This window comes from Ascidiella aspersa, chromosome 4 (assembly GCF_963924565.1).
Source record: "Ascidiella aspersa chromosome 4, kaAscAspe10.2, whole genome shotgun sequence".
Lineage (NCBI taxonomy): Eukaryota > Metazoa > Chordata > Ascidiacea > Phlebobranchia > Ascidiidae > Ascidiella > Ascidiella aspersa.
In genome coordinates, this window is record NC_139450.1 from 21,787,219 (window position 1) to 21,800,092 (window position 12,874).

A 12,874-nucleotide genomic window follows, 5' to 3' on the forward strand; every position below is an offset into this window, starting at 1 on the left:
TGAAAACGCTAGGATTGCGAGTACAAAGTGCTACATTAATAAAATTATTATTTATCTCTGTTTGGTATGCAAAACAAAACCCATATTACTTCAATAAATGCGTGCCAAAGCAGACAACAAGAAAGCCATCGCACTGCCGCTCTACCAACTGAGATACACAGGCTCAGAGAGGAGCTAGTCGAGAAACAACCATACTCCAATGCTTGCCACATTCTGTTAGCAAAAGCAACTTAACATAACTCCAGAAAATGAAACCTTAATGTTCCAGCTGGGCCAGCTTCTAGTTTGTTTTTTTCAATTTAAAAAAATTGAGAATATAAGTCTAAATAACGTGTCAAACACATGCCCTACGGACGACTCATCTAGTTCCGATACAATAAATATAATCTTAATACATATTTGTCAAGACGTGTCGATTAATCGGTCGACATGTTCGCGAAAACCCAACAGGAAACTGTGGAAAAAGATTTATCGCGTGCCAGAGCGAGCGTCTCGCTTAGTCCAAAATATGATAAAGATAGAGGTCGATCCTAGAGAATAAAAAACAATTTTAATAGTATATAAAAGTTTTATCAGTCCCGGTTTTAATAGCACTCAAAAAGTCACTCGTAGCATGGCTCGACTCGTCCGACTAACAAGTTAGGCGCAAGACACGCGAGAAAGAAGGAATAAATGCGCAACGACGAGTTCACGATACAGCGATAAGATTCATATTTAAACAGATTACGTCACTACTACAAGATTGCTTTTTTTTTTTTTTTTTTTGAACGATATATCGAAATCGATAATGTATATGTAGAAGCCCAACAGGGACATGTCGGCGCTTAAGGTGCCCTTCATTCCTGCTTTCGGTTGTACAAAAAAATATTGGATTCATTCTTAATCTTTCTTGCATTAGCGGCCAAAGACGAAATTGGTAGAAGGATACCTTAATAATGACAACAGAATATTTTTCTGCAATTTTAACATTTTAAGACTCACACAGCTGTTTCGATTTCATAATATTTTCAGCATAATTGAGCCGAATCCGACCAGCGCCTAAAACACTTCGGTCAAACGATTTATGTTGAAATAAAAACTCAACGGAGCAGTTTGGCCCCTCTAGTGCAGGATTGGGGATTAACAGTTCGTGTATACGATAGCGTTTCGTTAAAGTGCGGCCAATGATAGTAAAAGATGAAGGATAAGTGTTAAGACCAGATGACAAACAACGGTAGGATATTTCACTCTGGTAAGTTTTGCTTGGAAGATCTTCAACTGTAAGTGAGCAGCTTAACCACAGAGAATTATGCGAACTTGGTTTGCCCCAATCTAAAAGAGAACATTTTACTTTGGTTGGAACCAATTGTTGGCTTTTAGGAACGACGCGACCAGGATAAACGCTAAGCAACTGGATTTTAGTTTCTTTGGAATCTAAGGCAACGGCTATCGTTTGCACGACAAAGGACTTTATGGCTTTAACACATCTGCTATACAAGCCAAGCTCTTCAACAGTAAATTCACCTATTGAACGACTACCGATTAAAGCAAAGTCAACCTTACAACTTCCCAGGTTAGTTATGACGTAAAACTTCGGCAAGGGTGAATCAAAAAATGGGTTAACCCTGATTGTGACACAGTCTTCACTAGATGGTAAAACAAAGCTGAATATTGGAACTGCAGGCATATCTGTTCGAACGGGTAAATCATACCCTAAATCTTGCTCTTTGTTGCTCACTGCCGAAATAGTTAAACAACTAGTTGACTCGTTCTGATGTATACTGACGTAGTCGCTGGGTAAAATAGGCATTGGTCCTTGGAGGTCAAGACAGAACCATCGTTTCTCCTGATCAACCACTGGATCACGAAAATACCAAAACCCTGGGCAAAAATCACTGGATAAGCCCACATTTGCAGGTATTGGATAACACGGTAAAAACTTCTGAAGTAGTTTCCAAAACTGATCGTTTTTTTTTTCAAATTGATCCGGACCAAATTGTTCGTACACCCACCCAGGAGCAAATAGTGCGACAGAAAGACCAACCCTGGAAAACAAAACGTTTTAGCAACGTAGTAATAAATCTACAAGTCGAGCAGCACCAACTATTAAATTAATTACTGCACAATAAAAAAAACATAAAAAAGAAAACATAAGAAAAGTCTTGCCTTCTAACTACTGCCAGGGCTTGAGCAGTATTAAAACCTCCGCCTCCGTAACAACCACGACCAAATATATCTATTCCAACGTAAATACTGCTTGGATGCTCAAGTTGTTCTTTGGATAATTGCAGTTGTGATATTGTCCAAGAATAGTTTAAGAAAATACCATCAGTTGCTTCTAAGAAAGATCTAAAAATGAATTAGTTTCCAAATAGTATATGTAACAGCAAGAGGTAAGATATAAGAAATTAGTCGAACAGCAGTGCATATATTGAAATAGTATGAACAGCAAGAGGTCTTTAAATCTATTTTTGTCTTTTGACTGGGAAAAACAAGATGAGGTTAATCCCTTTAATCTGTTTTCGACATTAAAATTTAACCATTTTTGACAGATTTTGTGTTCTTGTGTGTTTTATTATGTTAGTCATGGTGCTTTAATAGATACCTAAGTTTAGAAGTTAAAAAAAATATTAGTTAGTTAACTTTGAATAATGGTTACTCTTAATCGAATGCAAATTTCTACTGTAATGTCGCACCTAAAATTATAAATTTCTTATAAATCTATAACGAACATATGTAAAACAACATGTATGGTAGACTAGTGCAAAAAGGTCAAAAAACACACTTTTCCTCGGGTTTTCCTTAACTTTTTTCAAAACACTAAAATATACACCTGTTTTTGTCGTTAAGTTCATTTTGCCAGTCCAGGCTTCCAGCCGCAGTAACACTGTCATACCAAATCACCAAACTATTTAGGTCAATTTTATGCATTTCCTGGGTAAGATAATGCAGAAAACTCTGCAGAGCAGGAATGCGACTTTTCTGCAAAAACCAAAAAATATGTTAACTGAAAGTAAAATAATCCTTTCTGCTAAATAATATATAAATGGGATGAAACACTAAATAAATATACCACCTAGAGCAGGGGCCAGCCAATCAAGGTATCAGTAGGGATGTTCAAAGTAGAATTCCAAGGTATTCTAGAATAATAGGTTTCGAATCTAGAATAACGAATCCAGAATAGCGAATCGTAGTATATTTTTATTAAATTATCTAACCTTGGTTTTGTTTGGGGAAGGGATTAATCTTAATCTACCCCACAGGGCCTACAATCACAGCAATAAATCGCCCAAACAATTTGCTAACATGTGTACATATAATAAAAATATTTCCCATATGTTTAACATTCTTAACAACTGTTATTTTGAAGCAGTTCTGTAAACTGTATTATGTCAACTGTCCAGGTTGTTGCCTAAACTTATATTTTTGCCAATAGATAGTACAATGAAACACTGCACACAGAAGTCTTAAGCAATTCGGTCCTGTTTTTTAAAGCGTTGTTGGGTTTTAGTGCTTCTTTTTTGACCAACATGATCTGTTATGCAGTCAAATAATGTACTGCAAAGAATACAAAGTTACTATTGACATAACGAATTCTTGACAATTACGCTGTGCATAACTGCATAGCCTCGCTGAATATTGGCCTAAAGTTGACCTTAAGTAACCCTATAGCGCATTTTGTAGATGGCCAGCACGTTTTACAACGTAATATTACTTTTGCAACGCATTTAGGGCAATTGCGAACTCCACACCAGACATTACACGTTAGTAGCTCGCCCAATAACGCTTGATTGACACTTAATTATTAGACGAACGTTATCGCGAGACGCGGTAATTGGTCGCCCGAAAAAACGCTGACACTGCACTACCAGGTTACATTTAAAGCAAGCACTGTAAATTGGTCGCCGCAGCGACAGGCCAACTTACCACACGCGTTTGTACAATTAGGCGCAACAATCGGCGGTAAAACAATAAATTATATCGGTTCCAATTACCCGAAATAAACGGCAGAATTGGATTCGAATCCCATCTGGATTCAAATCCAAGGATTCGATATTCTACTTTGAACATCCCTAGGTATCAGGTTCCTGTTACCCAAATAATTTGCAAGTTGTTTTTATTGAATATGTATGGTAAAAATGGGGGTTTGTTGCATTTTTTAAAAATTTGTAAAACTATATACAAATTCAAAGCAGAAAACAAATCAGATAGGGTTGCAGTTGTTGTATTTTTGCCAAGGGAATTTTTCCGGGTGGTTTAAGTAATTGGATCATTTTAAATAGGGTTATTGGCCAGGTTAATTCTTGTAATTTTACATAACTATTACACTTTGGTACACTATGCACGGATCTGTAATGTAGCTTAATAATAAATTTCAAAGCCAAAAAGTTCGAGTAGATCGACAGCATCTTGATTAAGACGTTTCGATACGAACTTGTATCATCTTCAGTTAGTGTGGCTGAAAAGCAAATCAAAGCATCATTTATAGAAGGTAGGACGCAATTGTTATCAACTGAAGATGATACCAGTTGTATCGAAACATTTTAATCAAGATGCTGTCGATCTACTCGACCTTTTTGGCTTTGAAATTTATTATAAATATTACACTTTGGTTTGTTGGTTTTAAGGCATAAATTAAGTCGCACTTTCCCTTGATTTGCTTCTGAAAGCAAAAGCTGATATCGGCCGAAAATTTCTTGCCTTCACCAATGACTATACAGATGCAAGGCTGATAGTTTACCAAGGGATAAATTTTCTGTTATTTTTTTTTTTTGTAAAGACTATGCAAAGATCATTTGTTTCAGTCTTACCAACCCTGCCCCCCAAAAATCTTCTTTAATAAATACTCCAAAACTTTTCCTTGATCTGTTTCCGCTGTCAAAACGAATATGGGCCGAAAATGTTTATCATTTTTACTACGACTTTACTGATGCGAAGGGGGCAGACGGATGTAAACGGGTGTAATTTTAGTAACAGTGTTCAGGTTAAAACTAAGCATAAATATGTAACAGTAATACTATAAATACGTAACAAAATAATATTATTTTACCGCTTATTTGAGTACAAATCCACTTACTGGAATACAAACCAACTAGTCCTGTTTATGGGAAATTTTTTACCGCTCGATAGGGATATAAAGCTTAAAGCGCTTAAACAATGACACCACACTATTACATAAAAAAACACTTGCCAGATAGTGCATGGAGTAAAGTTATGATACACAAAATATTGTCCATGTGTGGCAACAAAAAGTGACTGTGATAAGATAAAATGTAAGAAATCCATACAAACTTAATTTATGTAAGAATAAAACTGTTTTGTTTTTATGGTCAAGTGTGGCAATATGTTTGGAGTGCTGATAGCAAGTTAAAATTTGCTTTATTATTAACCCTGTTTATATACATTAAAGTAAATATATACTTTATCATATTAATATATTTTTTTTCACAATTAACACAGACCTCAATTTGGTTTTCAATATTAATAAGCCAGCCATCAAATCTATAAAACTGCGAAATGGCAACGAGGCGGTCAGCAGTGGTTTTCCATAATGCTTCAGAAGAGAGAAAAGCTTTACACCTGAAGAAATAAATGACATGTTTTATTGAATAGTTCTGACCAACTTAGAATTGATTTGTTAAACCAAAATTGGTTGGACAATAAGGTTCTTCCTAACCTGCAGCTAAAAAAGACTGATAAGTGCTGAGCTTATCAAGAAGAAAAAGAAAATTCATTTTGATTCAAATTTATGTTCTGGTGAGCATTTTCGAGGGCATAAATAATTATATATAAACATTCCGCACTACAATTGGCAGAAAATATTTTTGTTATGCCGATATAAAAAACGCGCTGAGAAAAAAGATAAAAATAACTGGAAAAAGGGGCAGTGCAATCGTTTATTGTTTTAAAAACTACTAAAACATGATCATAGAATTGTTGAGGATTTGCAGTTTTAGTTTGACTGGCAGCAATTTCAGTTAAATAGACAAAAGAAAAAAGTATGAAATTGGCAGGTGGGCAACAGGGGACAGTACCCCTAAACTAAAATGCAAAATTATTTTGTGATTCTTGTGACCTTAACTCCATTTTTATTATGTTTTTTAAGTAAAATCAATTTAGCTCAAATGCACTATGCATACTATGGCATGTTGTGCTGTGTGACTCATAACCATGACAAACAACTATTAAACTGTTAATGTTGTTATTTAGATCAATAAGAGATCTTTGTTATGTGCCTAATGTTTCAGGTCTTATTTTTTTGCCAATTTAACCAAATAAAGGCTATTTTTTACCCTTGGTGCAACTAAACTGGATGTGAGCTGCATGTTTTTACATGAGTATGCTAGAAGACAATTTAATTGTCTATGTAAGAGTTTGTGTGGCAGACATGAGCACTAACAGGTTGTACTTCCGCATCCACCTTATGTTTTTGCTTATGTTACAAAAAAATTAGGGCCAAGGGGCAACTTTTAAATTTTAAATTTTACTACTTTCCTTGTTGATTGCCTTTTTAATAATCTAAATATTTTAACTCCTAGTTGACTATTGCTTAACTATTCCCTTGTTTATCACTTAAGCAAGGCAAGGCAAGGTTTATTCATTCACTGGCGACACAGCTACTAAAGCAGAGTTTTGCGGTAACTATCATTTCATAAAAATGGAGATCACAAATTGCAGGACTGTTGAAATGTTAAACCACTTTTGAGAGAATTAGCTTCAGTTAATGAGGCCCATGTGTTGTGAATAAGTAGTTCACATAACCTCCTTTGCAATTCGAGCTGTGTATGGATAAAAAACTGCCAAAATTAGTTTTATCAAAGCTACGTATACAGACAAAAAGTGCCCTAATAAGTTTTATCTGATCTATGTACAAACAAAAAGTATCAAAAAAGAGCCCTAATTAGTTTTATTGGAGGTAGGTGCGACTAAAAACAGGCCCAAATTAGGTTTCTGTGCTACGCACGGATAAAATTTCCAACATTTGTTTTATCAGAGGTAGGTGGTTGGGAAGAGAGAACTTTCGTAACATGTGTCATGTTTTTTGCACTTTGTGGTGATCAGAAAACATCTAGTCTACATTGTAAAACAGAAAGGCACTGGTTATCCCTACTTGTTGTTTGCCGCCAACAATTAAAGTAAGGCTTTATAACAGTGGTTCTTAACTGGTGTGCCTCCATAAATGGAATGCCAGCCAATTATCAGAGGGGCGCCAGTACTGCTACAATATGTTAGCTTAGAACAGAGGTCGGCAACCTACGGCCCGACGATGTATTTCATCTGGCCCGCCGCCTCTTTGACAATTTAGACACGAGTCCGTTTCACATACTTTTTGACTAATTTAACTACATAAGTGCGAAAATTTTTACACACACTCTACATCCGGTTTGTTTATGTTTTGATCGTGTCTTTTCAACTAGATCAGCACTTCTTTATCGTTGCGCCGTGGAAAGCAGCTAACTACGTCACGGAAAACGTATTCAAAATGTTGGACGTACATTTTTTAACATTTTTTTTATTTTTCGGCAATGTAATAAAAACTTGCAAGAAATTTAAAAGAAATGACGGTATACCAAAAATCGCGCTAGCTTCGCTCGCCAGGTGTGTCAACACTCAGCTAGATTAACTTTAAATGTTAGCCCGTTCCCTCAAAGTAGTTTTATTACTTTTCGTTAGTAGTATGGACGACGACATGTGAACTCGAATTTTAAACCAAACAAATGCTTTTTTTCGCTCTTTGCGCCAACACTTTACAGCCTTCTTAAATGTTATTACGATCCAAGGTTGCTTTAACATCAAAATAACACAATTCTTAGTTATTATTTTGTGCGGCCCGCAGAGATCTTTCCGAGTTTGGTTTTGGCCCGCGTCTAGAAAAAGGTTGCCGACCCCTGGCTTAGAGTCTCTGTGTTGAGCATTGTATGTTTTGTGTTATAGGAAAATGCTTCATCGAATATAACAGCCCTATTCAAATGACAATTTGGGCCAAACTTAATGAAAGTTATATTATGTTCCTGTAATATTTATCTTACACCTTTTTTCTTTGACAACAAACCAGTACCAGGTGTGTGTTTTTCCATATGTGTGGATCCAGGTTTTTTTTTAAGGTTTGGTTTGGGTGACTGCTAAGTAGTTTTAAGAGACCGCAAGTGTTTCATTTAAATACCAAAAAGTTGCAAGTCCAAAATTTGGTAAACCGCTGGAGAAATTTGGGGGACCGTTTCGGTCCACCAAAACACCTTAAAAAAACACTGTGTGGATCTATAATATGTTTGCAATATTGCCATATTAAGTAATGCTGTTTCAAACCTGATAAACGCAACATATAACTTTTTTCTCTTTGTGCAAACTTTTTTCGTGATGTTTTAAAGCTATGGATTCAAACAGACAACACATTCTGATGAAAGGCAAAAAAACAAGCATTGTGTATTGTTTGTGTGCTTAATGCATCATGTGCCCTTCATTAATTTTTAGCTAATTTAACCAAAAATTTTGAGAAGGTTTCATTTGTTTTTTTTATGGTGTCTTACAAATAACAAATTTTTTACAATACCTTGTTAATATCTGAGGAGGGCAAGGAAGAGAAATTATAAAATAGGTGCACTAAAAAGAACCACTTCCTCATAAGAATAAAGTCATTGCATTTAATCTACTGACAGGTTATAAATTATTATCGCAGTTAACCGCCTGACAGTGAAAGATTATTGAATTCTTTGTCTTGGCAAACTAAAATTCTTATAAAATTTTGCTATATATGAAAAAACCTTGTTGCTTAATAGCTTTAAACTTTTTCAAACAAAAGTAATGCAATTATCTGTGATTATCTTTCGTTTGATGAAAAAAGTCAATACTGAAAACACTGTAATATGCGCTGTAATTGCCCTGACCGTTTGGCGGTTGCACAGCGCTTTACTTGGCTAAGTGAGCTAACACTCCACATAAAGATTAATTTTTATGTCTGGGAGAAAATGGCTGTCTTTCTAATAATATTATTGCCACGCCTCTTGTGCTCTTCTGTGCATATTGTCCGTTACTTCTTTGCAACAAACTCATCAGTCCGATACACAAACCAGGCCAAAAATATATACATCTTGTATTTGGGAGCTAATCAAAACTGAAGTATCCCAAAACAATGTTATTAGTTTGTGTTTGGGAACAACTTTTATTGAATTTACAAGTTAGGTGAATCCCCATGAGGTCAAATGAAACACAATATGCTGTGTTAAAGGCAGTGATGCCATAATCTGTTGAGTCGCTTTGGATATGTCCACATAATAAAAGAGAAAGTTTGTGAGATGTAACATGTAAGATGTTCGCACAGTCGGTAATGATTATAATATGAAATTCGAGCAATTGCCCCGCTTTAGCTCAGTGGTAGAGAACTGGTTTCGTGAACCAATGGTCGTGAGTTCAAACCTCACTCTTGAAATTTTCACTTTCTGTTTACAATGTGTTGTATAACATTGTTACGTCATAAAATGTTACAATGCAATTATCAACATGGTACAATGTTACCAAGATTGTGTTTAAGCATGTATCCCCAAGCCCCAGCGTTAGTTAATTTAATATAGGTATATTGAGAAGTTTTTGTGGACCCCCGGTTGAGAACCACTATTATAAACTATGCGAACAAACGTGTGCAACGTTCCAAATAAAGACTTAAGTTTAACAATGCCAAATTTTGGCAGAGTTCGCAAAATATCGCGTTTGTTGTCGCAGTAAGTAAAATATAGTCCAAGTTTAATTTACCTGCCGGGAAATAAAAAATAAAACTATAAGTACATTTCCTTCATAAAGTAAAATTGTAATGTTTCCAACTAAGACTATTATGTTTAGGAAATTATTGATGCCTGTTTACGCGAAAAATTTAGGTAGAGTTCGCAAATTTACGAAGAATTGAATTTTTATTTTTAAGCCGTTTGTTAGCGATAGTGATTGAGGCCAAAGCCTAATGACTTCTTACAACGTGTTTGCCCACGCAATACTTAGCAGAGTTCGCGAAATATTGCGTTTATTGCAGTAGTTTACAGTAAGCATTTGTTTGTTCAATGAGGATTTTTCTGACGTTTAAAGCAGTTTAGCACCGGGATTACGTATTTGTTTAAACATGACGCTTTTAATCAAGTCTAAGCAATTGCTGTTGCAATCTAAAAGTTTTACGTTTGGGAGTTATTCTCAATTGACAAACGTCACAGGTTTTCGTTACTTAAAAGATGTATTGCATGCTTAGCCAAGTGTTGTGCGCTATAGTTAACCGACTTCACATCACATGATTTGAAATTTCTATGTAGTGACACTCAGTTCAAACGTTTAGGCATAAGCAAATTTGTTTTGACATTTAAAAAAAATATGTTTGCATTATTTATGTCATTTACGAAGATCTTACGAATAACCGGTAAATATTCTTTTTGGTAATACTAATTTACGGAATGATGAATGGTCGGAATGGTAGGAATGCTCACTAATTTAAGTGTTACCCCGTTAAAACAATTATTAAACCAACGCACAATATTTGGGTTAGGGTGGGGGTTAGCGTTTGGGTGAAGGTGGGTCAAGTGTTATTATCTTTAACAATATTACTGTGAGCGTTCCGACCATTCATCAATTCCGTAAATTAGTGTTACCCTATTCTTTGTAACCTGGGCAACGCCGGGTATTTCGTCTAGTATCTACTAAAAAAAATGGAGCCTATTTGGTCACTTTTACGTTTAATAAAATTTGGGCACTTTGCACACTGATTTTCAGCTCTTGTGCAACATTTTTGGCAGCTGTTCACATGGTTAAAAATTAGAGAGAACATTGGCTGTGTGACTCATAACCTTGGCAAACAATTTTTATTAAAACTGGACTTTAAAGGCCCCTATTTTGAGCAATATACAAATCTCTGTTATGTGCCTAATATGTCACTTATTCTTTAAAATTGAAAATTTCTGCCAATTTAACCAAACAACTTTAGGGACGAGAGCAAAAAAACATAAAGAATTTGGACCCAAAATGCTTGTCACCAGAAGGCTGGGCAAGATTCTGCCAGTATGCCAACTACTATATTTATTATTTATTTCTCAAAATATGAAGCACCTCTTTTTTCCAACATCCCATTCTGTAATGAAAGTTCCCAATATTGTCACCCCATTTTGGTGAGCAGCATTTATCCAACCAACAGGGGGAATAGTGACAAAGTTATGGGAAAAATAAACAAATATGTCAATACCACTCCAATAAATGTTGTAGTATCCCAATGGCTGGTCAGTACCCTGTGAAAACCTACAAAACATGTATGAGTTGGAGAAATAAAATATTCCACAGTTTACCACACTTAATGAACACTGATCTGATGATAAAAATGGTAAATTTGATACTGACTATATTGTGATAAAGTTGCATAATTAACTGTTATGTGTACACAAATAGCTTTATTTGGTTTGCTAAAATTGTGGTTGTCAACTGCTAGTCCAACAACTTGTGCCAGTTTCATAAGTTTTGGGCTAAAGCAATAAAACGATTTGTTATATGCGTATTAAAAATATTATTAAATAATCCATTTTTATTCTTTTTTTGTTTATTGCAATAATATTTGCCTGGTAGAATGCTTATTCACATTCTTAAAAATAGCTGTTCAAGAATATGATTGCTTTAAAATGTAAACCCGTTTGAGCCAAGTGTAATTTTAATTTGAAATATTAATTAAAAAGAAATGCTTGTTCTTTTAAATAAAATATATTCAATCAATGCATAAAAACAAATCTAAAACAACCTAACAACGCCAAGGATGAAGTAAAAAAATGTCAAAAATATTTTTTTCCATAAAAATGTTGTTCACGTTTGTAACTCTAGCTTCTTTAGTTTTCAAAATATGAATTTCTTAACAGTTTAGTATGGCCACTTGTTTCTTAAAGGTATCAAGTCCCCATATACAAAGTTATATTGATTTGTTTCTGAGGTTTTATAAAGTTAGAAAAACAAATATTGGTATTATTATAGGGAACGATCTTGTAGAAAAGCGAAAGGGGCTAAGTAAAACTATTGCCAGGTATTTCAATCAATTAATCTTGCCTTCAAACCTCATTAAAGGAATAGATGTGAAACTTGTGAAAGATTTTGACATCTTAATTCTATTAAACAGGAGGAAGAACATGATAAACAATGAATGAGTGACCGGCCAGTTAGAAATTACCATTAGACGGTTTAATACAGTAGTCTGCCACTTATAGTGGGCCACATGCTATTCTTTAATATTACAGTTTTATCCTGTGGTTGTGTGCTGAGTGATAACCATACAGTCGCTTTGCTATATTTTAGAAGTTAGTGTGGCTGGAGTTTTTATCTTGGCTTATTTTTTTTTGCATCACAGGGCCACCAGGCCATGCCCCCTCCCAAACTATACTATTGGCCAAGTTTTACTATTAAAATAATATTCAACCTGAAAGGCGTTGAATATATAAATGCTATGACATTATAATTTAAGCTATTCAGCCTAAGTGCATGTTTTTCAAAGCTGTTCCCACCCCTTTTTAGATGTATTTAAATTTTACGCTTATTCTACACTTTATGGGAAATAAAGCAGAAACTTTAACTTCAAAAACAGCAAGGTTGTGCCAAAACATATTCTTTAGTTACTAACTAACCTGTCTTCCAAGTAACCTCCTTTCATGTCATGACAGACCAGTGTTTTTACACAATTTTTAGACTGTTTGGGGTTGTGTGAGATTGATGCCACATTGTATAGCTGACCATTGTCAGCTGAGTCATCTCTCTCCCAAGAAAGTAAATCTTCAATTGACTCCAGTGGGGTACTTACAGGTAAACCATGTTCAACACTTTTTCCAATAAACTGTTTTGGTCTCTTCAAGTCGACATTAACAGTAATATCAGCAGTTGTAAAAGATTTGATGTCCAT

The 12,874-nt window shown here is 35.0% G+C and overlaps 1 protein-coding gene across 1 annotated transcript; it reads right to left on the minus strand.

The window, feature by feature from the left end:
- Positions 1 to 22: 22 nt before the first annotated feature.
- LOC146148656 (cytosolic endo-beta-N-acetylglucosaminidase-like) lies at positions 23 to 12,874 on the minus strand. The gene is made up of 6 exons (XM_083386350.1): positions 12,603 to 12,874; positions 11,056 to 11,241; positions 5,442 to 5,559; positions 2,813 to 2,961; positions 2,146 to 2,328; positions 23 to 2,024 (listed from the first exon to the last, which is right to left on the minus strand). The coding sequence occupies exons 1-6, from the start codon at positions 12,872 to 12,874 to the stop codon at positions 971 to 973; spliced, it is 1,962 nt and encodes a 653-aa protein (XP_083242476.1). The 3' UTR covers positions 23 to 970.